Source organism: Colobus angolensis, unplaced genomic scaffold (genome assembly GCF_000951035.1).
Source record: "Colobus angolensis palliatus isolate OR3802 unplaced genomic scaffold, Cang.pa_1.0 Scaffold26, whole genome shotgun sequence".
NCBI lineage: Eukaryota > Metazoa > Chordata > Mammalia > Primates > Cercopithecidae > Colobus > Colobus angolensis.
In genome coordinates this window covers 15,096,632-15,124,488 of record NW_012115821.1, presented here as the reverse complement: position 1 = coordinate 15,124,488, position 27,857 = coordinate 15,096,632, and the positions used below count along the sequence as shown (strand labels likewise).

The 27,857-nt window shown below is 37.0% G+C and overlaps 2 protein-coding genes across 3 annotated transcripts in view; one reads left to right on the top strand and one right to left on the bottom strand.

Annotated features, from left to right (window-relative positions):
• Positions 1-16,713, top strand: part of APPL1 (adaptor protein, phosphotyrosine interaction, PH domain and leucine zipper containing 1) — a 49,041-nt gene extending 32,328 nt beyond the window's left edge. Inside the window, exons 13-21 of the mRNA XM_011947303.1 lie at positions 1,162-1,256; positions 1,451-1,633; positions 3,247-3,299; positions 4,039-4,213; positions 4,311-4,347; positions 5,184-5,330; positions 11,838-11,888; positions 12,500-12,589; positions 13,650-16,713. Coding sequence (XP_011802693.1) covers positions 1,162-1,256; positions 1,451-1,633; positions 3,247-3,299; positions 4,039-4,213; positions 4,311-4,347; positions 5,184-5,330; positions 11,838-11,888; positions 12,500-12,589; positions 13,650-13,796 — 978 coding nt within the window. The 3' untranslated portion in view covers positions 13,797-16,713. The remainder of the gene's footprint in view (positions 1-1,161; positions 1,257-1,450; positions 1,634-3,246; positions 3,300-4,038; positions 4,214-4,310; positions 4,348-5,183; positions 5,331-11,837; positions 11,889-12,499; positions 12,590-13,649) is intronic.
• ASB14 (ankyrin repeat and SOCS box containing 14) overlaps positions 12,181-27,857 on the bottom strand; it is a 24,482-nt gene continuing 8,805 nt past the window's right edge. The window contains exons 6-10 of one of the 2 annotated variants that reach the window (XM_011947251.1): positions 27,253-27,498; positions 24,054-24,225; positions 22,188-22,731; positions 21,583-21,736; positions 20,365-20,543 (exon numbers count right to left, since the gene is read on the bottom strand). In XM_011947251.1, coding sequence (XP_011802641.1) covers positions 20,365-20,543; positions 21,583-21,736; positions 22,188-22,731; positions 24,054-24,225; positions 27,253-27,498 — 1,295 coding nt within the window. Of the gene's footprint in view, positions 13,728-20,342; positions 20,544-21,582; positions 21,737-22,187; positions 23,112-24,053; positions 24,226-27,252; positions 27,499-27,857 lie in introns of those variants that run through there. The other variant, XM_011947252.1, reaches the window with a different exon arrangement.

The window sequence follows — 27,857 nt, the reverse complement described above, 5'->3', positions numbered from 1 at the left end:
AAAAAAAAAAAAAAAAAAACAACAAATTAAATGATTTATTTTATCATCTAGGGAATACAGTGTTTGGATTTGAATAGTGTGTTAATACTTATATAGTCTTTTCCTACCAATTATCAGAACTAATTTTTAGTTAGTATTTCCTAGGTTATCCAGAATTATTTTATCTGTATTAGTGAGAATAGAAATTTTGATCAGTTTGTGGCATTGTATTGGTGATTTTGCTAACCATAAGATACAGAAATGCAAAATGGTTTTGTTATTATTTTTTCTAATTTAAAGACCATTTTTATGGAGTAGTGCCTGTTGTCCCAACTACTCAGGAGGCTGAGGGGGAGGACTGCTTAAGCCTAGGAGATCGAGGGTGCAGTGAGCCGTAATCATTGCACGCCAGCCTGGGCAGCAGAGAACCTGTTTCCCAAAAAAAGACCATTTAAAAAACTGTGAAAAAATCTACAAATTTACCATGTTAACTGTTTTTAAGTATAGAGAAATGTTAACTATATGTACATGATTAAAACAGATCTCTAATTTAAATACCATTTTTATTCAGTCAATATTTTAAATAAAACAGTCTAAAGTATTTCTTATGAAAAGCTTTCTTATTTCCAATTTTTCGGTCTGAAAATATGACAACTTTATAAATTAATAAATAGATATTTCTGAGCATAAATATATTCTGGAAAATTGTGAAAACTTTACCAGCATAGTTATAAAATACTCATATTTTGTGAGTATTTCCTGTTCCTTCTAAATTTCTTTATTCAACAAATGTATTGATTGTCCATTGTGCTAGGCAGTGGACTGGGTGCTAGCAATACAAACTTTAATAAAAAAAAATCTGGTGGTTAAAAATGTAAAGAAAACAATATTTTCTTTAAAAATTTAAAGTGTGCAACACTTACAGGGAATTTTAAAAAATTAAAGAAAAAGCAATATCTAATCATTACATATAAGTAGAAAATCAAATTTTTTGCTAGGTTATGAGAAGAGGAAATCAGTTATGTACCCTAATATTAAGATGAGGGAATATAGAACTACTTTAGTAGCTCTAATTTATATTTTAAGTGTAACCAGAAGCATTCTAACCATTCAGAGTAACATTCAAACTTTTGGTTTGCTTACTTTACTAATATTAGTCCTTTTTTAAAAAAATTAAAATAGGAAACTGCTGCACGAGTAAATCAGTCAGCTCTGGAAGCTGTCACTCCTTCCCCATCTTTCCAGCAGAGGCACGAGAGCCTGCGGCCAGCCGCAGGGTAAGTTACCACACTGAGTTATTTAAAGAAGGATATGGGCTATTTAAAGTATCTGTGATCTGGGATTAGGTTTGTACTGAAACATAAGACTTCTCATTGAGTTATAATGTTGTGTTTTCTTTTTTCATAGTTTGTTAAATATTTAATATCCAAAAGGGAAAATTAAATGCAATGCCTTCTTTTTTTATGCTTAGACAATCTCGGCCACCGACAGCTCGAACCAGCAGTTCAGGATCCTTAGGATCTGAGTCTACAAATTTGGCTGCCCTGTCTCTAGATTCCCTTGTTGCCCCAGACACCCCAATACAGTTTGACATAATTTCTCCTGTGTGTGAAGATCAGCCTGGCCAGGCAAAAGCCTTTGGCCAGGGAGGCAGGTGGGTGAGAGCATCACAGGTACTTTGTGCTGTGGTCTGTAAGGCTTATAATCCCCTGTCTACATTTGAGAGTCATCTCTTATTTATCATGTACATCAGCTATGTTGTACTTTCTTTGTTTAATTATGTAACATATTGATAGTTAGGGAAGAACCATGCAGGTTTTTCCTTTATGTCTTCTGCCTCAGTTAAGGAGTTAAGATAATTTAGTTTCAAAATATTTAATTCTGTATTGCTTATTAGGTCTACTTCTTGGATATTTGCTCTTAAAATTGCAGAAGAAAGTTGATAGCCCTGTCTTTAGGTCATGACAAATTTTAAAAAATTCTTGAGGATAATACACGTGATATAGGTTTATTAGAAAATATTATCTTATACCAGAATAAGAAATCTTCAGGAAGTTACTAAAACATTATCACTATTATGAATTATTAATGAATCATCTTTTATTTATATAAAGAATATTCTCACCAAAGCAGTTAAAATTTTTCCTTAGCTGTGGTTGAAGGAAACATGACTTAAGGCAAATCATTTATTAAGTAGAATGGACACCTAATGAATTGATCATATATTAATTTGGATATACATGGCTATGGCCCACAAAAAGTCATTTACACATCACAGAAATACACTTAGCATTTGATGTAATAGGACACATACTACAGATATTAATTTCCTGTTATCTTAATGTCAGTGTTTTTTTAGAACCACTTAGCTCTCTGCTTCCAAAACCTATTGTGTTTTGTTTTGAGATGGGGTCTCACTCTGTTGCCCAGGCTGGAGTGCAGTGGCATGATCATAGCTCACTGCAGCTTTGACCTCCTGGGCTGAAGGGATCCTCCTGCCTCACCCTCCTGGGTACCTGGGACCACAGGCGTGCACCACCACACCCAACTAATTTTTAAATTTCTTTGGTAGAGACGGGGTCTTCCTGTGTTGCCCAAGCAGATCTCAAACTCCAGGGCTCAAGCAGTCCTCCTGCCTCGGCCTCGCAAAGTGCTGAGATTACAGGTGTGAGCCACAATGCCCAGCCCTCCAAAACCTACTTTGAGTTATACTTTTCTTCCTTCACTGTGGTGTGCCACAAGCCATGCACACTAAGGAGGAAGGTAACTTCCATCTCCAGTTCACTTTTCTTTTTGCATTGTTACTTGTGCTTTAAGAAATACAGGTTTAAAACTTGACTATAGCTAACTTGCAACATATACTTACAGAAGTAAGTAAAAACCTAAAAAGAAGTTTTTATAATTCCAGGACATTCTTGGCATTTTTCTCAAGCAGCTAAGATTGCAGTTAAATCAGTGTTCCTCTGTGCTAGCTTATTTAAATTCAAGAACTTTTGCAACATGGTTTATTATTATGTTGATTTTTTGTTGTGTATGGCTAAACTTCCAATTCATCTGTGTCTTCTAAAGTGCATGAACATTGATCAGTTAATGTGTGACAACAGAGGCCTTCATCATAGTAATTTAGTGATCAATAGTGTTTCTTAACAGGATGGGGCATTTTAGAGCTTTCTTTTTAAAATGTTAACTCTGGTTTTAATGATTAGATTCTTCTCTGTGGCTCATGGTAACTGATCATTTGTTCATATTTTTTTCTGAACTTTTTAGGCGTACAAATCCATTTGGAGAATCTGGGGGAATTATAAAATCTGAAACTGAAGGTAAGACAGATGTGCAGCATTCATATTTTAGAACTACTTCTCAGCAAACTGTGAAGAATTTATTGTTTATATTTGTTCTGCTACTAAGCTCAGTTTTAATGTTATCTTTACTTCAGAATTTCCTCTACTTATAGTACACTTGAAGCAACAGAACTTAATCTGACTTAAGATGTTGTGATTCATACAAAACTATAGACTCTCACACTTTTGACCTTATAGTCAAATTCTCAGTGCCTAAGATACCTTTCAAGCTTTTCCTAACAGCTGATGTTTCACTTCTGGTACTGGAGCATAAATTTTGTTTTTCCACCACTAACTATTCATTTTAATTCTAAACTTACAGAAATGCTGTAAGAACCACCAATTGTTGTGTTTGTGTGTGTGTGTGTGTGTGTGTTTGTTAAGAGACAGGGTCTCCCTATGTTGCCTAGGCTGGTCTTGAACTCCTGGGCTCAAGGGATCCTCCTGCCTCAGCCTCCCAGAGTGCTATGATTATAGGTGTCAACCACCACGCCTGGCCTCAGAACCACCAATTGTTGAAGCATTACTTTTAGCTATTTGAATTTTAAACCCTAATTTTCCTATAACTTGGAATACTGTAGTTAGGAGTTATTTTGAAATGTATCCCTTAGGTTGTTGAATTTTTCACTGGAAAATCTAAAAGGAGGCAATGTATTTTATTCTTTTGGAAAAGAAATATGGCATTTAAAAATATATAATACATCTTGTTCTGTTATAGATTCTATTCTTCATCAGTTATTTATTGTCCGATTCCTTGGTTCAATGGAGGTGAAATCAGATGACCATCCAGATGTTGTTTATGAAACAATGCGCCAAATCTTAGCTGCCCGAGCCATCCATAACATCTTTCGGATGACAGAATCGCATTTATTAGTCACTTGTGACTGTTTAAAGTAAGTAAAACCCTCCCTTAAAAAACTGTAGAAAAAACATTTACATGATTTCAGCCTAATTAAAATTTGTTTTCCAATTTTTAAATTATTATTTTAGGTTAATTGATCCACAGACACAAGTTACAAGGCTCACGGTGAGTTCTACATGATTTAAGCTTTGTTTTAGGTCTCTTTGTATATATACACATCTTACAATTTGATAATAATCCTAATCCTGTATATTCAAGTGTGATAGGATCAGCTATGATTGGTCTTTGGCTGTTGTACTTAAGTCTGTGGCCATCTCCAAAAAGTTATCATTGAACAGTTTATGTAACTTAAAATAATTAACACAATTCTTATCATTGTGTTACCATTGAACATTTTATGTAACTTAAAAGAATTAACACGGCCGGGCGCGGTGGCTCAAGCCTGTAATCCCAGCACTTTGGGAGGCCGAGACGGGTGGATCACGAGGTCAGGAGATCGAGACCATCCTGGCTAACATGGTGAAACCCCGTCTCTACTAAAAAAATACAAAAAACTAGCCGGGCGAGGTGGCGGGCGCCTGTAGTCCCAGCTACTCGGGAGGCTGAGGCAGGAGAATGGCGTGAACCCGGGAGGCGGAACTTGCAGTGAGCTGAGATCCGGCCACTGCACTCCAGCCTGGGCAACAGAGCGAGACTCCGTCTCAAAAAAAAAAAAAGAGTTAACACAATTCTTTTTGTAATTTTTTTAACAGTTCTTTTTGACTTTGTAAAATGTGTTAATGACTAATAAAATAAATGTAATATTCAACAACCTCTTTTTCTGCTTGTTAATTCAAACCAAATATGACATTACTTGTTTCTGCATTACGAGTCTTTTAAAATAATTGGCTTTAATATATTACAATATTTATATTTTTAGAACTTAGCTTATGAGTTTGTCACGAGTGCTGCTGTAATGACTTGTAAAATCTCATGTTTGCTTCTGATGTTTTCTGTGGCAGTTTCCATTACCTTGTGTAGTTTTGTATGCTACACACCAGGAAAATAAGCGCCTTTTTGGATTTGTTCTTCGGACATCTAGTGGGAGAAGTGAAAGTAATCTGTCATCAGTCTGCTATATATTCGAGTCAAACAATGAGGGGGAAAAGGTACATGGCTTTGCGGAATATCTCTGTCATAACCACTTACTAAGTGATTCTTACTAAGATTTAATAATTATTAAATTCTTACTAATTACTTAGTAATTACTGATTGAATTCTTTACAATTAATACAAATTTATGGGGTACATGTGAATTTTGTTACGTGTATAGAATGTACAGTAAGCAAGTCAGGGTATTTAGGGTGTCCATCACCCAAGTACAATACATTTTTGTTAAGTATAGTCACCCTACTCTGCTGTCAGATATTAAATATATTCCTTCTATCATACCCTGTAATCCACTTTTCTTCATCCTCCCCTTTCCTCATCACTCAGCCTTCCGAGTCTCTTATCTATCATTCCACTCTCTGCCTCCATGTGATCAATTTTTTGGCTCCCACATACAAGTGAGAACATGTGATATTTGTCTTTTTGTGCCTGGCTTATTTCATGTAAGATAATGACCTCTAGTTCTATCCATGTTGCTGCAAATGACATGATTTCATTCTTTTTATGGCTGAATAGTACTCCATTGTGTATATGTACCACATTTTCTTTATTCATTTATCTGTTAATGAACATTTAGATTGATTTAACATATTTGCTTTTGTGAATAGTGCTACAGTAAACATGTGAGTGCAGGTATCCTTTTGATACAGATTTCTTTAATTTTGGGTAGATACCCAGTAGTGGGATTGTTGGATCGAATGGTAGTTCTATTTTTAGTTTCTGAGAGATCTCCATACGGTTTTCCATAGTGGTTGTGCTAGTTTATGTTCCCATCAACGGTGTATGAGTTCCCCTTTTTTCTGCATTTCACCAACATCTGTTATTTTTTGCTTTTTTAGTTATAGCCATTCTGACTAGGGTAAGAATGACTCATTGTCATTTTGATTTGGATTTCTCTAATGAATAGTGATGTTGAGCAATTTTCATATACCTGTTGCCTGTTTTTATGTCCTTTAAGAAGTACATATTCATATCCTCTGCATACTTCTAAATGGGATTTTTTTTTTCCCTGTTGAGTTCATTGTATATTCTGGATATTAGTCCCCAGTTGGATGAACAGTTTGCAAATAATTTCTCCCATTCAACAGGTTGTCTCTTTACTCTGTTATTTCTTTGGCTGTGCAGACACTTTTTAGTTTAAGTCCCATTTGTCTATTTTTATTGCCTATACTTTTGCGGTCTTAGGCATAAAATCTTTGCCGAGACCAATGTGCAGGAGAGTTTTCCCTTTGTTTTCTTCTAGTATTTTTTTTCCTATGGAAAATCACCTTTATTTTATTTATTTATTTATTTTTGAGATGAATTCTTGCTCTGTTGCCCAGGCTGGAGTGCAGTGGCACAATCTTGGCTTACTGCAACCTCTACCTCCTGGATCAAAGTGATTCTCCTGCCTCAGCCTCCCAAGTAGCTGGGACTGCAGGTGTCTGCCACCATGCCTGGCTAATTGTTTTTAATAGAGACAGGATTTCACCATGTTGGCCAGGCTGGTCTTGAACTCCTGACCTCAAGTGATCCACCTGCCTCGGCCTCCCAGAGTGTTGGGATTACAGGCGTGAGCTGCCATGCCTGGCTGGAAAAAAAACCTTTGATAGAACAGTTATTGAGAATATCATACTAACAAAGTTTCTCAAGAGACTAAGAGCTAAAATGGTGAAAGTAGGATGATCTTTTTTTTTTCTTTTTGATTTTTGTGGGTACAAGGGGTGTGTGTGTGTGTGTGTGTGTGTGTATATGCACTTTTTTTTTTTTTTTTAAGATGGAGTCTTGCTCTGTTGCCTGGGCTGGAGTGCAATGGTGCAATCTTGGCTCATTGCAACCTCCGCACCCCCCAGGTTAAAGCGATTCTCCTGCTTCAGCCTCCTGAGTAGCTGGGACCATAGGCATGTACCTACCACCACGCCCAGCTAATTTTGTGTTTTTAGTAGAGACAGGGTTTCTTCATGTTGGTCAGGCTGGTCTCAAACTCCCGACCTCAGGTGATCCGCCTGCCTCAGCCTCCCAAAGTGCTGGGATTATAGGTGTGAGCCACCTCGCCCAGCCAGGTGTATATATTTATGCAGTACATGAAATATTTTGCTATGTGCATGCAATGCATAATAACCACATCATGGAAAATTGAGTATTCATTCCCTTAAGCATTTATCATTTGTATTAGAAACAATCCAATTATACTTCTTTAGTTATTTTTAAATGTACAGTTATTATTGACCATAGTCCCCCTCTTCTATCAAATACCAGGTCTTATTCATTCTATTTTTTTTTTTTCTTTATCATTAACCATCCTCCCACCCCCCATCCGCACACTACCCTTCTCAGCCTCTGGTAACCATCCTTCTACTCTCTGGCTCCATGAGTTCAATTGTTTTGATTTTTAGATCCCACAAATAAGTGAAAACATGGCAACATTTGTCTTTCTGTGCCTGGCTTGTGTGCTTAACATAATGACCTCCATGTTCCATATATCTTGTTGCAAATGACAGAATCTCATTCTTTTTTATGGCTGAATAGTACTCCATTGTATGTAAGTACCACATTTTCTTTATCCATCTATCATCCATTCAAATGGCAGAATCTCATTCCTTTTTTCTGGCTGAATAGTACTCCATTGTGTATGTGTACATTTTCTTTATCCATTCATCTGTTGATGGACACTTAGGTTGCTTCCAAATTGTGGCTATTGTGAACAGAGCTGCAACAAACACGGGAGTGCAGATGTCTCTTCAATATATTGATTTCATTTTTTTAGGTATATACCCAGCAGTGGGATTGCTGGATCATATGGTAACTCTATTTTTACTTTTTTGAGGAACCTCTGAGTTTTCTCCATAGTGGTTATACTAATTTACATTCCCACCAACAGTGTACAAGGGTTCCCTTTTCTCCACATGCTTCCCAGCATTTGTTATTGCCTTTTTGCTACAAGCCATTTTAACTGGGGTGAGATGATACATTGTAGTTTTGATTTGCATTTCTCTGATGATCAGTGATGTTGAGGACCTTTTCATAAGCCTGTTTGCCATTTGTATGTCTTCTTTTGAAAAACGTCTATTCAAATCTTTTGTCCAGTTTTAAATCAGATTAAGTTTTTTCCTATAGAGTTGTTTGAGCTCTATGTATATTCTGATTATTAATCCCTTGTCAGATGAGTAGTTTACAAATATTTTCTCCCATTCTGTGACTTGTTTCTTCACTTTGTTGATTGTTTTCTTTGCAGTGCAGAAGCTTTTTAACTTGATGAGATCCCATTTGTCCATTTTTGCTTTAGTTGCCTGTGCTTATGGGGTATTACTCAAGAAATTTTTGCCCAGACTGATGTCCTGAAGAGTTTCCCCAATATTTTTGTGTAGTAGTTTCATAGTTTGGGGTCTTAGATTTAAGGCTTTAATCCATTTTGATTAGATTTTTGTATATGGTGAGAGATAGGGGTCTAGTTTTATTATTCTGCATATGGATATCCAGTTTTTATTGAAGGGACTGTCTTTCCCCCAATGTGTATTCTTGACGCCTTTGTCAAAAATGAGTTCACTGTAGTTGTATGGATTTGTTTCTGGATTTTCTATTCTGTTGCATTGCTCTGTGTGTCTTTTTTCTTTTTTTGCCAGTACCATGCCGTTTTGGTTACTACAGCTCTGTAGTATTGTAATTTGAAGTCAGGTAATGTGATTTCTCTAGTTTTGTTATTTTTGCTCAGAATAGCTTTTGGCTATTCTGAATCTTTTATGATTCCATATACATTTTTAGATTATATTTTTCCATTTCTGTGACGAATGTCATTGGTTTTTTGATAGGGATTGCATTGAATCTGCAGATTGCTTTGGGTAGTATGGATATTTTAACAACATTGATTCTTCCAATCCATGAACATGGAATATGTTTCCATTTTTGGTGTCCTCTTCAGTTTCTTTCATCAGGGTTTTATATTTTTTTGGGGTTTTTTTTTTTTTTTTTTTTTGAGACAGAGTCTCACTCTATTGCCCAGGCTGGAGTGTGCAGTTGCATAATCTCGGCTCACTGCAATGTCTGCCTTCCAGGTTGAAGCAATTCTCATGCCTGAGCCTCCCAAGTAGCTGGGATTACAGGTATGTGCCACCACGCCTGTCTAATATTTTTAGTAGAGATGGGGTTTCACCATATTGGCCAGGCTGGTCTCAAACTCCTGGCCTCAAGTGATCCACCTGCCTGGGCCTCCCAAAGTGCTGGGATTACTGGCCTGAGCCACTGCACCCAGCTTGTAGTTTTCATTATAGAGATCTTTCACTTCTTGGGTTAACTCCTAGGTATTTAATTTTATCTATGGCTGTTGTAAGTGAGATTACTTTATTTCTTTTTCAGATTGTTCACTGTTGGCATATAGAAATGCTACTAATTGTTGTATGTTGATTTTGTATTCTGAAGCTTTACTGAATGAATCAGTGCTAATAGTTTTTTGGTGGAGTCTAAATTTTTCTAAATATAAGATCATCATATCATCTGCAAACAAGGATAGTTTGACTTCTTCCTTTCCAGTTTGGATTCCTTTTTTCTCTCTTGTCTGATTACTCATCTTCCATCTATAAGGTGGAAAGGCTTTTGGTTTTTCCCCATTCAGTATGATACTAGCTGTGAGTCTGTCATATATGGCTTTTATTATGTTGAGCTATATTCCTTCTATACCAAGTTTTTTTAGGGTTTTTAATCATGAAGGGATGTTGAATTTTATCAATGCATTTTCAGCAGTAATTGATTAAATAGTTTTTGTTCTTTATTCTGTTGATATGATGTAGCATATTGATTGATTTGCGTATGTTGAACTATCTTTACATCCCTGGGATAAATCCTTGGTCCTGATAAATGATCTTTTTAATGTGCTGTTGCATTTGGTTTGCTGGTATTTTGTTGAGGATTTTTGCGTCAATATTCATGAGATATATTGGCGTGTAGTTTTCTTTTTTTGATATGTCTTTGTCTGATTTTGGTATCAGGTAATACTGGCCTTGTAGAATGAGTTTGGAAGAATTCCTTTCTCTATTTTTTATAACATTTTGGGTAAGATTGGTATTAGTTCTTCTTTAAATGTTGGTAGAATTCAGCAGTAAAGCCATCGGGTCCTGGGCTTTTCATTATCAGGAGACTTTTTATTATGGTTTGGATCTTGTTACTTGTTATTGGACTGTTCAGGTTTTGGATTTCTTCGTGGTTCAGTCTTTAGGTTGTATTTGTCTAGAAATTTATCCATTTCTTCTCGATTTTCCAATTTATTAGCATGTAGTTGCTCATAGTAGCCACCAATGATCCTCTGAATTTATGCAGTATCTATTGTAATGTCTCCTTTTTAATCTCCAATTTTATTTACTTGAGTCTTCTTTTTCTTCGTCTGGCTAAATGTCAGTTTTGTTTATCTTCTCAAAAAAACCAACTTTTTGTTATGTTGATCTTTTGTATTGTTTTCTTCATGTCAGATTCATTTATTTCTGCTCTGATCCTTATAATTTCTTCTAGTGTTTTTATAGTGGTGGATCTTATGTTTAAGTCTTTAGTGTATTTTGAGTTGATTTTTGTATATGGTGAGAGGGAGGGGTCTGGTTTCATTCTTCTACATGTGGCTCTCCAATCTTGCCAGAACCATTTATTGAAGAGGATATCCCTTCCCTAGTGAAAGTTCTTTGTCAGCTTTGTTGAAGATCAGTTGGCTGTAAACATGTGGCTTCGTTCCTGGGTTCTCTATTCTGTTCCATTGGTCATATGTCTTATTTTTATAACAATCCCCTGCTGTTTTGCTTACTATAGCCTTGTAATATATTTTGAAGTTAGGTAATGTGATGCCTCCAGCTTTGTTCTTTTTGTTTAAGATTGCTTTGGCTATTTGCATTGAACCTATAGATTGCTTTGGGCAATATGGTTATTTTAGCTGTATTATTCTGATCCATGAGCATGGGATGTTTTTTTGTTTGTGTCTTCAGTCTCTTTCATCAGTGTTTTGTAGTTTTTTGTGTAAATACAATTCTTATATAATTCTAAGATTTTTGGAAAAAACTCCCAAATTTTGCCTAGGCTGACTGAGCTGCTTGAGCAAAGCATCTCTGAAGAGAGCCAAGCTGATGGGTTGGGCCTTCTGACTCTACAGACTCATGTTTTCCCTGCCGCTGATAGCTGGTGCAATATTTTAGCCTCTAATTTATGCTGGGAATGGAATATATTCCCAAAACCAGCCATTTTCAGATGTCTTCAGCTTAGAATAGCATTAGCAGCTGTGTGCGTCTTCCTTGTAGGCCTTACTATGACAGTAATGAATTTGACATAACAAGAATTGGGTATATGAAAGTGAGAGTCAGCAGTGGAAGCCTATAGACTTCAAGGAAAACATACAAAGCCTTGGTTTTGGGGCTTGAGCATTCTTAAATATGCTTTTGCTTGAAGCAATGTATTAGGATTCGTTATAAAACTAGTTACATCAGTTATTTGGATACTTGACATTGTTGCTTTGTTGTGAGAACTGCCTGAATTTTTCATACTTTTTCCCTTTTTAGATATGTGATTCTGTTGGACTGGCAAAACAGATAGCTTTGCATGCTGAACTGGTAAGAATCCAAGATGTGGCTGGGCACAGTGGCTCATGTCTGTAATCGCAGCACATTGGGAGGCTGAGGCGGGCAGATCACTTGAGGTCAGGAGTTCGAGACTAGCCTGGCCAACATGGTGAAACCCTGTCTCTACTAAAAATACAAAAATTAGTTGACTGTGGTGTCGTGCACCTGTAATCCCAGCTACTGAGGAGGTCTGAGGCATGAGAATGACTTGAACCCGGGAGGTGGAGGTTGCAGTGAGTTGAGATCACACCACTGTACTCCAGCCTGGGCAAAAGCGAGTCTCTATCTATCTCAAAAAAAAAAAAAAAAAAATCCAAGATGCATGATTTTCCAAGAATGTTAACTAAAATAGTGTATTAGCTCTTTCATATTAGCAAGTAAATAAAATGATTTTGCTAAACAATTAACAGTGGATACTATTACCAACATAGCATTTAGAATTTGAATACTTGTTTACCATTGAATGTAAACCGTTGGTGTGCTTTCTTATGTATAAATGCAAAAAAAAAATTGAAAGGTTACAAATGTGATATTAACTGAAATGTCTAAAATTTAAAGTTATTTCATGTTTAATTCATTAGTTTTATTCATCTGTTTCTTAGGATCGTAGGGCATCAGAAAAACAAAAAGAAATAGAGAGAGTAAAAGAGAAGCAACAGAAAGAACTCAATAAACAAAAACAGATTGAAAAGGTATACAGTCCTAATGTCTAGATCTTTGTGTGTTGTTTGTGAAGACTTAATTCAGCACTATGACTTTCAGATTTGAATTTCCAAATGAAGGACTGTTTCTGCTTGTTCAGCCACTTCATAAACAGATGATTCATACCATAGCAGAAAAGGGTCACATCTCTTTTTTGATATGATGTTTACATTATAATTATGTTGACATGTAATATGACCGTTTCAAAAATATACCAGAACTTTAATATTTCAGAGGAGGTTATCTCTGTCAAAGCAGTTGAGAGGCTGTATAGATTTAACTGCCATTGCTGAAAGCCATTTTGCCTTCTATGGGGGAAATAAATAAATATATATATATATATATATATATGTTATATGAAATATATAATGAAATAAATATTTTTAATATTGCCAGGAGTGTCAAATCATTGTCCATCCAACAGGATAATTTTAAAAGACAAATTTTGGAGCAAAACTTGAAGAATGCATTAAATGATCCATGAGATTGTAAGAGCGTGTTATGGGTTGCAGATTGACTGTAGGAATGGTAAAGAGGAGACAGCTGGGATACTTAGATCAGTAAGCATTGGCTGTGGGCTGTCTTTCTGGACAAAGAAGAGGGAAGTGGCAAAGATGACACTGAAGTGAGGCTTCCTTGGTAGGCTAGGCTGAGGGAAGGTGAAACCTGATTTAGCAAGATGAATTGGACAGGGATGGAGAAAAGGGCTGGAGAGGGGAAGGGAAAGGAGTGTGGGGTGATCCCTTTCGAGGGTTTTACTATGGTGTATAGTGAGAGATGATGGGCTTTATTTGGTTGTTGGTCATAAAAAAAGAAAATGAGAAAATACTATATTTTAGTTTGAATGTTGGCTTTTATAGGATGGTGCCAAAATTCATTCTGGTGTTGTATTGTTTGGGGGTAGCTTTTCTTTTTATCAAGTTGTCAGAAGTATGCATATATATTTATGACAGAAGAACTGAAGTGGCTCTCAAGAATGTATCTTAACTGCATAATTTGCCATTTGACTGCAGACAAGTAACTTAGTTTCTTTTTTGTCTTTTCCACTAGGACTTGGAAGAACAAAGTCGGTTGATAGCTGCGTCCAGTAGACCAAACCAAGCCAGTAGTGAGGGGCCGTTTGTTGTCCTTAGCAGTAGCCAGTCAGAAGAGAGTGATTTGGGAGAAGGAGGAAAGAAGAGAGAGTCAGAAGCATAAACTTAAACTTCTGGTAGATATTTCCCCCTTGGAATTTGACAGTTTCTATGGTGAAATGGCACAAGGTAACAACTGTGTTGAAATATCAAGGAGGAGACTGAGCTTTATATTTGCTTATTTGTTGTAGCTACATTTTAAAAGAAAGATTGAACTCGATGCTTAGGTTTGCATTGATCTTTTTTCCCCCTTAAACATAATGTACTATGCATTAACATCTAAGGAAAACCTGCTCATCTCCCTGAAGTAGACATTTGCTCAATAATTTTTTCCTTCAGATTGTGAACTTTTAATTCTTGCATTGTTTAATTCTTGCATTGTAATTGGCTATGACCGTAAGAAATCATTTAGTCTTCAGGCTTAGACATTCATGGATATGCTTTTCTTTCATTACGAACATTTTCTGGCAGTGAGGAAGCATTTAGCTGAATAAGTTTAAAGCCCTTTATACAGAGAATTCTACAAGTTTGCAAATATTTTAACAATACTAAATGTGCAATAGAACTTTTATAAAATAATTAGAACAGAGATTTTACACTTAAGGTTTCAAATTGTGGCAGGTGGTACTGTTGATCTCAGGGCACTTTCTGGGATTGCTCACATTTTGCTAATGTACTGCACTTGATGCCAGTAGGAAAGAAGCTTAAGTGTCTTCAGTTCAAGATTGATAGAGCCCTTGGCATTTTATTGTCACATTTTTAGTTCTCAGGTTGGGACTTCAATTACTGCTGCAGAGCAGTAGTGCTTAAAAATAAGATACTGGAATTTATTAGAGATTTTTGTTCAAATACATTTTAGATTAGGATTGACAAAGATACTGCTATGGAGTGATACATTATATTTTCTGCATTGTGTGAAATAGTTTTTATTGAAAGTCAAGTGACATTTCAAAAGAAGTTCTATAACAATTATGTTTCATGCTTAAAGTAAAAATTCCCAGAGTTTAGTTTAGAAAATGTAATCTTTTAAATTTCAGACTGATATTCCCAGTATTTTCATAATCCCATGTTTTGATAAAGTACTGAATCACCACTTTATATCCACAAAGGCCAATAACTAATGTATGAGAATAGAATAATTTGCACTAATTATTGTAAATATGTCTACTCTTCAAATGAGAAAAAGGTCCAATTTTATGAAAGATTGAAAATGAATTGAATTCCTGGTAGAGTATAGGAGAAGTTGACCAAGGAAAGATTTAACCTGGTGCCAAGGTTAAAATAACAAAATAACATTTTTCTACTGCCTGTTGTCTATGTTAAACCTTAATTTTTTTTTCTGTAATCACTTTTAATACTGCTAATAGAAATTATGTTTTCATGTGTTTCACATGAAAAAGTATATATATATATATATATACAAAGTTAATATAGTGAGTAAAATACATAGTCACACATTTACAAATTTTTCAAGAGGTTAGCCACTAAGACTTTAATAATTTTACAAGGGAGAAAGCCTTTTTTTTTTTTTTTTTTTGATATACAGTTTTTTCTTCGTAGTTCTGCATTAGAAATGGCATCTGTTTTAGGTCTCAAACTATAACTCGGCTGTTTCACACTATATGTACATTGTTTTCTGTAGGAATAGGATAATGATATATAGGATCATGATATTCCTTCTATCCATGTGCCAAATGGGTGTAATGTTTATTTACTGATGCTTTATGTTACTAAAACATACAGTAAAAAAGTAGAAATTTATGAAATACTTTTTGATAAAAAGTTTATTTTGTGCTTACCAAAGGGAATGCTTTCACAATAGTGTATCAATTGTTTTGTTGAAGTTAGAATTTCTTCTTTTGCCAGCACTTAAGTAGTCATGGCAAGTCCTGTTTTTAAGACCTTTTGGAGACTGGAGCTTTCTGTTCCAGTAAGTCTTTTGTTTATACTACAAATTGTCACCTCACTTAGTTCAGATGAAATTTGTTACTCTACAAGGAAGGTGGTCATCATTAGGAGGCAGCTGTACTAAGCTGGTGCTTTGCATGGTAGCAAGTGCTGCCCTTTGTCAGCACCCTGGGTCATACTGTAGGCTAGAGTTAAGGGCACTGGCAGACTTAGGGATGCTGGACAGACCTGTAGTTTGTTTTAAGTCATGTTCACAGGAATTTCTACAACAATACACCCATCTTCATAGGTCAAATCAAAGTGCATTCCAGTGCTAAATAGAAATTATGAGTGGGTTTAACAATTTTAGATGATTCAACTTCTGTTCCATTACTATTGAACTATATGAACTATTCCATCACTGCAGAGATTTAAGTATCCATTTTAATAAACTCTTTTTGTTATTTAAAGGCTGCCCATGGGTTTCTGCCTAGTGGTAAAGCTGATTGTTATCCTCCTTTGAAATCTCTTCTAGTTCTTGAGATGCTCTGAGGGTAATTGGATTAGATTTTGGGATATCTTTTCTCACATTTAGACTTACACTTAATGGTGTTAGAAATCAACAAAACTGCTTTTTAAACAGAAAAGATATTAAGCCTGCCTACTTCTGCAATGCATTCTGTTACCTGTATGAACAGTATGTTTGTAACTGGCAATGAAGTCAGTAGATAGGAAACCAGTTATTCCTTCTCACCTTTAAAAATTTTGAAAACTTGCTAACAAGGGACTAACGCTATTACCTTGAACAGAGTCCCTAAAGCTAGTCTAGTTTTTGCCACATCTGCAATGATTATTGTTTCGTTTCAAAAGAGTCCTCAGACTCCACAATCTAGGGGTGGTAAATGTGTTTCCATTGCTTGGGAAAAGGTCAGTAGGATGTGCATCCTAGGGAAGATAAAATCATATATGGTAAAGGCATCTGAGTTAACTTTGCATTATATCTAGGAACCATATTATTTAAAATTTGAATCCTATTATTAATGCCAAGAGATCCTACGAGCTAGTGTATTGTAAAACCTGCCACCTGAATGAAACGAAAATATTAATGTTGGTTCTGAGACAACCTCTTAGCATTCAGATTGTATTTTAAATATTTAAACACACCAATTGTAGAAAGCAACCCTTTATTTTTAGCAAGTTTGGTTTACTCTTCTCCCATGAGATTTCGGTTTTCTACATTAATTAGTAATACATAAAGATTTGAAACTGGAACTATATTATACTTTTTAACCAATCTCTGTGGCTTCACTCATGAAATTTACTTCAGTTAATTGAGACTGGGGATTAAGTTGTAACTAATGTGCAAAATTGCTTTGTATATTTGGTGATTTTGTAATGTAAGTGAATTGGTTAATTCTTATTTCACTGATACTATTAATCATGCAGTGTACAATTTAAAATCATGCAATGTTTCACTTTAGAATTGGACTTGAAGGACTCGACTTTATGTGGTCATGGTATTGGTATACATGTGGGGTGGAGAACTTATTTTTTCATTTTGTCACAATAGGTATTTACTGACAAGGCTTCAGGAAAAAAGTTAGATTTTTTAATGTATAATAAAATCCATGATTTTTGTACAGTGTTTTTTAATGAAATATTTGATACTCTGAACTTTATTTCTCAAAGTAATTTCAGATGTTTGTAAAACAATGGACTCCTTAATCTGTTATGACATTATAAATTACACGTCTAGCCCAACTACAATTCCACAGCAGCTAAAATGGAAAAAAAAAATTGTCACTTTATTGGGAAAAGTTCGTTATAGAAGCAAACTAATCGATCACTGGTGACTTTTTTTCTTTTAGCAAAGGAAAAAGACTTCATTAATTGATGTATACTTGCTACTGTTTGGTCCTACTCACAGAAATATCTCCAATTTAAAGGGGCAGATTATTGTGCATACCACAGTATAGCTTGGATCTGTAATTTCAGTACTAATGCATATTCATCCCATGTGCTCTTTATAGTTTCTTATGGCAATTAGTTCCTTTCTTCTGGGATTTAGTGTTTTGTTTAGAATTTTATAAAAATGTACATACACTTTTAGAAGGTACAGGTAATACATGAAATTAACTTTAGAATTATATAATTTATCTGATAGAAGTGCATGTATAGCCTAAATATATTTCTATATTGAGAGATATAATTTATCACTCACTTATCAGTTTGACTTAAAAAAATAAAAACTATTCATATCAGCTATATAAATTTTTTAATGTAAAAATACTATAAAAATAATTTAAAGTCTATGCTTACTGAAATAGTCTATATAGCCATTAATCCCTACACCAGAAAAAAATCATATAGCTTCAGTTTCCCTAAAATGGACTATCTAATTCTTTAAAAAGTACGAAGACTAAACATGTAAACATCAAGGCCATAGCTGACTGGGCTGTAGTGAAAATGGATGATATCATTGTACCTGTTACTCCTATTGATGTGGCTTCTAAATGTGACACAAGTATGGTTGAATGAATGTCTTTTTCAGTTTTTTTCCTCACTTTCCACACGTAGAAATGTATACTTACATGCAGGCCTGGCACAGTGGCTCATGCCTGTAATCTCAGCACTTTGGGAGGCCAAGGCGGGCAGATCACTTGAGGTCAGGAGTTGGAGACAGCCTGACCAACATGGTGAAACCCTATCTTTACTAAAAATACAAAAATTAGCTGGGTGTGGTGGCACACTCTTGTGATTCCAGCTACTCGGGAGGCTGAGACATGAGAATCTCTGGAACCCAGGAGGCAGAGGTTGCAGTGAGCTGAGATTGCACCACTGCACTCCAGCCTGGGCAACAGGGCGTGACTCCATCTCAGAAAAAGGAACCTATACTTACATGCAGTATGGAATATATAGAAATAAAAATTTAACATAACTGCCATCAGTGAGCCTCTTCATGTCCATTATCAGGCTAGGTTCAATACAGAAATCATAAGCCGTCAATCATTTGAAAACACTTGTAATTCCAATTCCAGTGATCATATTAACCAGTAAATGGTCAGCCATAGCCAGGGTTTTGTGGAAAGAAGGGACCCACGTTTCTCATTAATGAAATTTCAATTGAGCGTTGTATTTCAATTAACTGAATTACCCTACTTCTGTATTTGACTCTACAAAGAAACAGTAATAGACACTAAGCTGGTATTGGGAGTTTTCCACAAGAACAGCAAACTTCTAAGTCATGTACTGGGGTCAGTGTGTATTCAGTCCAATCACTGAGATGTACAGTAGGCCCCCTTATCCATGGTTTCCCTTTGTGTGGTTTCAGTTACCCGTGGTCCAAAACTATTAAAAGGAGGCTGGGCATGGTGGCTCATACCTATAATCCCAGCACTTTGGGAGGCCAAAGAGGGCAGATCATCTAAGGTCAGGAGTTCAAGATCAGTCTGGCCAACATGGTGAAACCCAGTCTCTACTGAAAATACAAAAATTAGCCAGGCATGTTGGTGTACACCTGTAATCCCAGCTACTCGTTAGGCTGAGGCACGAGAATCGCTTGAACCCGGGAGGCGGAGGTTAAAGTGAGCTGAGATCATGCCGCTGCAGTCCAGCATGGGTGACAGGACAAGACTCCATCTCAAAAAAAAAAAAAAAAGTGTTAAAAGGAAAGTCTCAGAAATAAATAATTTATGAGTTTTAAATTGCACACCATTCTGAGTAACATGATGAAGTCTCTCGCTGTCCTGCCTTGTCCCACCTGGGACCTGAATCATCCCTCTGTCCAGTGTATCCACAGTGTAGGGCATGCGTGTACAGTTGTATGTCGCTTAACAACTGGCTTAAAGATGTGGATACCTACTGAGAGATGTGTTGTTAGGTGATCTTGTCATTGTGCAAACATCAGAGTCACTTATACAAACCTAGATGGGATGGTATACTACATACCTAGGCCATGTGTTACATAGCCTGTTGCTCCTGGGCTACAAGCCTGTACAGCATGTTACTGTACTGAATAGGCAATTATAACATATAGTAAGTATATATTTAAACATAGAAAAGGTACAGTAAAAATAAGCATTATAATCTTACGGGACCACCATTACATATTTAGTCCAGTGATGACTGAAACATTGTACGATACATGACTGTGTACGAAAAAAATACACTACGTATAGGGTTCTGTACTAACCCTGGCTTCAGGCATCCACTGAGGGTCTTGGAACGTATCCTCGGAAGATAAGGGAGACTACTGTATTACATATATACTTCTCTATTGAAAAGATACTGTAATGAGTTATTTTGACTTGTCAGAAGTGGCATCTATTATTTTGAGCACATAGACATTGGATTTATACACTTAATTAGAACTGGTATATTTCAGTTAATTGAAATTTGTACTATTTGGTTTTTTTTTTTTTTAACTGCCTTGAGAATGCTAGTCATTTATGTGTTGAGAAGCTATGTTCAAAGCTACTTAAAAATTTTTTTTTTTCTTTTAGAGATGGGGTCTTGCTCTGGTCACCTAGGCTGGAGTGCAGTGGTGCAATCACAGCTCACTGCAGCCTTGACGCCCCCAAGCTGAAGCAATACTCCTGCCTCAGCCTCCCAGAGCTACTTTTTAAAGGACTTAGACTGCATTGAGATTTTAGTTGGTGGGTAAAGCAAAAAATATGAATCATACATAAGTGAAATTCTAAGGAATATAGCTGCAAAATTATACCTTTTCCATTAGAATGGTTTGATTACCAGGTTCCTGTAAAAATTCCTTGTCCATAAAGGTCGTATTCTTTGTAAAGGACATATGCTTTTAGACGATTGGGTAATGGAAGAAACGACATGAATACAGGGCAGCGCAAATGTAAACGTCCCATGCATTTCCGGATCTTTAGGCGGCACAAGTGTTTTAGGGAGCGAGGGTTTGCTAAAAAGAAAAGGCACATTATCCAAAGAGAAAAAGAACTTATGTTTTAGTATCTTAGGGTTTTGTTAGCAAATGTATTTGATAGCATTTCATTTGCTGTTATTAAATAGCAAAGTCAGGGAAATAGTTTTTCAGTTCTTACTGCAATCCTTGTTGTAGATATGGTTCCAGAGCCATGTCAAGTTAGAATCCAAAGACTGGCATCAGTTGTGGATCTGGCCTGTGAGATCTGAAGTTCTTAAATCTGCATGTGGCCAGGCCGGGTATCTCATGCCTATAATCCCAGCACTCTGGGAGGGCGAGGCCGGTGGATCACTTGAGGCCAGGAGTTCGAGACCAGCCTAGCCAACATGGTGAAACCCCGTCTCTATTAAAAATACGAAAATTAGCGGGGTGTGGTGACCATGCGCCTGTAATCTCAGCTACTCGCGAGACCAAGGCAGGATAATTGCTTGAACCCAGGAGGAGGAGGTTGCAATGAGCTGTGATTGCGCCACTGCACTCCAGCCTGGTTGACACAGTGAGACTCTGTCTCAAAAAAAAAAAAAAAAAAGTCTGCATGTTTTAGCCCCCTCAGGGACAGGGTAGAAACTGAAGATTACCACCCAAGGGAAATAACACGAAATAAATTATTAATTTGTCTTACATGCTACTTTGAAAGGATTTGCTTTGAAGAAGATCCTTTTGATACCCTCTACAGACTTGGCTCTTAGCTTTTTCTCATCCTTGTTTTTATTGCCATATAATAGCTTTTCATTCCTGTGTCCATGGTGTTCTTTTGTAGCCATGGTTTAGGTGGATTGGGATGAAACTATTACCTACCTATATAATAAGTAGTTACCTAACAAGTTTTATCTCCTCGGAAAAGGTAATAAATACAAATTAAGTGTAGTTAGTAACATTTTTTAAAGATAGGAATAGTATTTTTCTGGTTTAAGTCAAGCTTTTAACCAGAAGAGAAGGGTGTTCTAATTCTAAAACAACCAAATAAGAATACAATTAGTATTTTTGTAAAAAGTCATTCTATAAGGATACTCACTTAAGATAAAATGTATTTCTGACCAGATCCCCTGTTTTTGGAGCACAGCTTTCAACTTTGAACAGATCCGAACTTGATCAACATAATCAAGCATCACTCGAACAACCTTTCCAGAGAGATGTTGCAGCCATGACAAAGTTATTACTTCACAGAACTGAGGGAAACAAGGTCAGAATTAGGAAAATAAATGAAAAACATGAAGTAGCTATGGTTTAGCATAGTAGTCAAAGGAGATGTGGTGTGATGAAGGCCAAGAGGGAAAAATGTCTCAAAAACGGGGAGGGATGGTATTGGTCAACTGTACTTATTCTGATTCTTTTTTTCATCAGAAATATGATCAAAATAAATCATTTAATCAGTTGCTTCATTTATGAAACTTCCTCACACTGCTAGGCAGAGTTAAATCACTTTTCTCTGTACTGTTTTGTTCCTTTTATATCTTTCTACATTGTGTTCATTTTATCATAATTATTTTATCATATAATTGTTATTATACTAGGATCTCTTCAAGCTTCTGGAGAGAATGGATGTAATCTATTTATTGCCATAGTTCCAGCACCACAAATAATGACTGTAAGGGAATACAGCCAATACTGTGGACTTACCTTAGTATCTTTGATAACTGTAGATGTCCAGCCTTCAACAGTATAGGAAGGATGGACTTTGTCTCCATGTGGACAATCAAAACATCGCTGTGTGTCATACCCATAGTTCAGCAGCATCCTGAGCATGACTTCATCTTTCAGAGTGTATTGCAGTGCTGATGGGAAATGTAAAGGGTTAACTCTGCAGAAGTAATTGACATTGGCCCCATGCCTTAGCAGCAGACTGATCAGCTCATAGTTGCCCATCCTGAGGGCTATCTGGAGGCAGTTAACCGGGTCTTGGTTAGGCAGAGCTCCAGCACTCAGAAGCAGCTTGACTGAAGAGAGGTCACTGTTTGATACAGCAAAATGCAAAGCTGACTTCCTGTGGTCATCGTAGTGTTTGCTAACTCTCTGATCCAGCATGAAGTTCACATCAAATCCAGCCTGGATGAGGAGTTCCAGGCACTGAGGGTGTGCTCCTGCTGCTGCGCAGTGAACTGGACTGATCCCACTCTGCTTAATGGCAGCAAGATCCGTAACTGGAATCAGTATCTTTAGAGCTCTGAGAAAGAATTTCAAAATGCATTTCAACATTATTTTTAAGAAGTAGCACTAACTTGTTTATTATTGTTTTATAGTAATACTAGATAGTATCAATATTCAGAGGGCATTTAGAACCCCCAACCAAACAAAAGCATAATTCCTTCATCCAGAAGCTCAGATACCGAGTAAAATTGAATGGAATTACTGTGTAAGCTATAAAATTCAGAATTAGCCCAGAGACCTGAGGCTTCCCATACTGTCTAAATACCTGAGAAAAAAGTTTTATATATCTTTGGTGGCTTCAGAGGATGCCTGGTAAACAACCATTTCTAGTTCTTCCTAGTTGGTCAAGAGTCTCTTTTTTTTTTTTTTTTTTTTTTGAGACGGAGTTTTGCTCTTGTTGCCCAAGCTGGAGTGCAGTGGCGTGATCTCGGCTCACTGCAGCCTCCACCTCACAGGTTCAAGCAATTCTCCTAAGAGTTTCTCATCTTTAAAAGGTATTTTTAAGGCTAGTCGTAGTGGCTCAAGCCTGTAATCCCAGCACTTTGGGAGGCTGAGGTGGGCAAATCATGAGGTCAAGAGATCGAGACCATCCTGGCCAACATAGTGAAACCCCATCTCTACTAAAAATACAAAAATTAGCCAGTGTGGTGGTGCCCACCTGTAGTCCCAGCTACTCAGGAGGCTGAGGCAGGAGAATTGCTTGAACCCAGGAGGCAGAGGTTGCAGTGAGCTGAGATCATGCCACTGCACTCCAGTCTGGCTGTAGGAGTTCGGTCAGCATGGTGGGAAAAATTATAAAAGTTATAGAAAGAAGCAAACCTTTTTGGAAGGCTGGGAGGTTTTGCAAAAGCTTCAGGAAAGGATTTGGCTGAAGGCAGCTGAATTCTCTCAGAGTAGATAACAAGGAAGTGTAAGGGAATTGATCTAGATGGGTTGGGGGGAACTGTGTTAATTACCCACAAAATGTGCTGACTCAAAGCCTTTGTCATTAAATCTGTACTAAATAAATGCCTGAAGCACCAGCTTGTCGGGGCCATGGCTGCTACAACTCTTTCTATGAGCAGCCTGGTCCCCTAGCCCACTCTTTCACTGGATACCTGTGTCTAAGTACTCCTTTCATCTGTTGCTTGGCCAGGGTCTGTGGTTCAGACCCAGCACCTGGCAACAGAGTGAGACTGCATCTCAAAAAATAAATAAATAAATAAATAAACCACAAAAAAACAATATGTTTAGGTTATGGGATTGGTGATTAAAGATTATAAAGTTCCTAGAAGCAGCTCAAAATAAAAGGTAGCTATTACAATTTTTATTATTTACAATAATGTAATTGAACTTAACAGTAAGTGGCCCCTGTCAGCTGCCACATGGATGGGCAGGTGGCCTGAATTCTTAGGGATGTTGGCGTCAGCTCCGTACTCCAGCAAGAGGGCCACAGCATCTGGATTTCCTCCACTCGCAGCTTCGAGTAAAATGGAAGAAGAATCAGAGGCCTGACCATGAGCATTAGCTCCTAAGAGGAGAAAGACTCTTGTCAATGCAAAAATTATTTTCCACTGTTACTTCTTGAGCAATCTTAAAAATATATCACCATCACCAAAAAGCAGTTAGTGAGCATGCACTCTAGCAAAGCACCAAGAATCAAAGTGACAAAATATACACCTCCTGCTCTCAAGTAGCTTATAAACTAGTTGGGGAAGAAAAAAAAAATGGCAGTTTCTAAATTATAAATAGGTTAGTTTTTGAAGTAATTTGATGTCCATTTGTTTGGAACTTGAAAATTCCAGTAGAAATACTGTTATAAAAGTTGCTTTTATTTCTAGACCAGCCTACAAAAGCCCACTTAACTCATAACACACATATAGGATGGTACTAACAAATCTATTGAACTATAATACCATGCCATCTAATGATACTGTTTTGGTGGAAAAGGGCATTTGTTCTGTTTTAGCTTGTTTGTAGGGGACCATACTAAGAGACACTAACTTTTTAATTGAAGTTAGGAACTGCCAATAGCCAAAGAGATAAGTTGTTGTACAGTTATTAGTACAGAGTATCCCTTATCCAAAATGCTTGGGACCAGAAGTGTTTCAGATTTCAGGGTTTTTAAAAAAAGTATTTGCATTACACTTACAAGTTGCATTATATTTACAAGTCCCAAATCCAGAAATCTGAAATCTGAAATGCTCCAGTAGGAATTTCTTTTGAGCATCCTCAAAAAGTTTCAGATTTTGGAAGATTTTGGATTTCAAATTTTCAGATTAAGAATGCTGGCCGGGCACGGTGGCTCAAGCCTGTAATCCTAGCACTTTGAGAGGCCGAGACGGGCGGATCACGAGGTCAGGAGATCGAGACCATCCTGGCTAACACGGTGAAACCCCGTCTCTACTAAAAAAAAGAAATACAAAAAACTAGCCGGGCGAGGTGGCGGGCGCCTGTGGTCCCAGCTTCTCGTGAGGCTGAGGCAGGAGAATGGCATAAACCCGGGAGGCGGAGCTTGCAGTGAGCTGAGATCGCGCCACTGCACTCCAGCCTGGGCGACAGAGCGAGACTCCGTCTCAAAAAAAACCAAAAAACAAAACAAAACAAAACAAAAAAAGAATGCTTAACTTATATATACCCTGTACACTAAGTGTTATGTGAGAGATGTGAATAAGAGTACAGGTACAGGCAAAAGGTCTTCTAGAAGATCTAGGGCTGGGGTTGGAAGGGGAGTTCGGAGGTGAAGGAAGGAGAAAAGAGTTTGGGTCAGTTGTGGAAGTCTTCCCAGTAAAACGGGCTGTGAGGAAACAGCATTTGAATGGACGAAAGTTGAGAGCATTCTGAAGCTCATATAAAAAAGATGTAGTGACTTTAACACAGACTCCAGAAGTCATCAGGGTCCAGTGACTGCCCAAGAACCCCATTTCAAGAATGCCTTAAGAAGTCCAATAAGCCTCTGTTTATTGAGTGCCCACTATGTGCTGATTCCTTTACGTGTATAATTTTTAAACTTTGTAAGAACCCCTAGCAGTAGGTGCTAACATACTCATTTTAAAGATGAAGAAACTCATTGAGTTTCAGTGACTTCCCCAAAGATGCATAGCTAGTAAGCAAGGTAGTCAGGATTCATATGCAGGTATTCTAGACCCAGGGCTTATATCTATGATGCCATGTTGCCACTCTAGCAATGCAGGGTGGTAATGTGATTTGGAATCAGACAGATATACCTTGAAATACTAGCTCTGTCATTTACCATCTATGTCACTTGGTGCAAATTACTTTGTAAGGGAGTCACTTAAATGCTCACTCACTGAGGTCAACTGATGCTGGTTTCTTTGCAGGGTAAAGGATTTAACATCTGTTGCTTCTCTTTCTCTGTATTTTAATCAATGATCTATACAAAAGGTTACTCTTTCCTCATAGATGAAAGACTCTAATGTTTACTTTTGCTATTCCAGCTAATGACTTTAGACATTTCTAATATTGATCATTTAAAACATCTTACTTAAAATGTCTTATGGCCATTGATTAGAAACTAGCCTCCCCCATATAACAGGAAAGATTTAGATAAGTCTAAAGAGCACAAGGTTGTTCTTAAATATAGGAGTCTCTGCCATCTAGAATATTGAAGACCAGGACCATGTATTGTTAAAGAACAAAATAATACTTCTAGACATAGGGAGGAGAATAAAGATGATAATTCTATTATTGAGACTTTTAAAAATCTTGGTAAAAGTTTGCTTTTTTGAAAAAAAGCTTTAGATTGATCCTACCTTGCTTCATCTAACAGTGTCATCAATGAGCTCTCCTCAAAGACAGTAAAAGCCAAAGTTCTCTGAGCCAAGGGTCCCTGCCAGTTAAGCCAGCATTCAAAATGACCACAGCTACAGAGCTTGGGGGGGGGGGGGGCATGTTTGAAGGGAAGTCCTGCAACTGGTACCATGGCTGACCTTCACTTTCCTCAAGTACAAAACAAGGATAATACCTACCTCACAAAGTTTTTAAAGGGTTACAAGGCAACATGGGTAGTTTAATGCTTGTTGCTTAGACAGTAGTACCCAATACATTTAAGTTGCTTTCTCCTTCTCTTGGAGTTTTGGTTATTACTAGAGTGAAGAACTGGGACCCAAAGAGAAGAAATCAGGAAGAATTTCCTAATATCTAGTCATTTGATAATAGATTAAACCGCCTCATGATTTAGACTTAGGCAGAGGTAACGTGTAGAGTATGTTGCAGGGTGTTTGATTTTATGATTCTAGAAAAGGACACCACCACAAAAAAGTTAAAAAACCACCATCTTCTTAGCAGGGGGAGGGAATGTTAAGTAAAAGTAACCTGCATCCTAGTAACTTTCGGGAAATTATGTCAGACCTAATAAAAAATTCAATCTTTATGTTAGGCTTTTCAGTAATCACTATTAACCCATAATTTTTATCAAACATTTATATTAGGCTTAAATAAAATATTAACTTTTATTATTTTGAAGCTCTCCATTAAGAGGAAAACCCCTGGATCATGTTACCCTTTGTTAGTGTGCTGACCAAACAGAAGATCTTGCCTTTCTGCAGTAACATTTCCATGATTTCAGTGTGTCCACTTTGGGCAGCAAGAGCAAGAGGAGTGAATCCATACGTGCTCTGTGGGTCAGGGTGTGCCCCAGAAACCAGCATAAGCTTCACCATGTCCTCTCTGCCCAGTTTGGCTGCTTCGTGGAGAGCTGTCCTCTCGTTGGCACAGCGCAGATTGACATCTGCTCCATAGTTGATCAGCAAGGCAGCCATGTCATAGGAGTCACGCAGCACAGCTGGGAAATGAGAAGTGAGGTGGGCATGTTCAATGGGAAGTTAAGACCAGAGCAGCGTATCTGCAAGTATCCCTCAGGCTTTCTGAAGGAGTTCTTCCCACCCACTCCCAGACCCCAACATTCTGTATTTAGGAAACAGATTGTAAAGTAAGGCATGTATCAAATAACACTGAGAGTGTTTTACATCAATGGACTATTTGTTTTTATGTAAGCCATGAGTAATTATTCATTGCTTATGTGGTTGAAACACAAATGTAAACTTTTCACTTATCTTTATTCTTCAAGAAAATGGGAACTTAATTATTCAGTACAGTCCTGGAAATGTTTGTAGCTGCTTTAAAATAAGAAAAAAAAAAAAA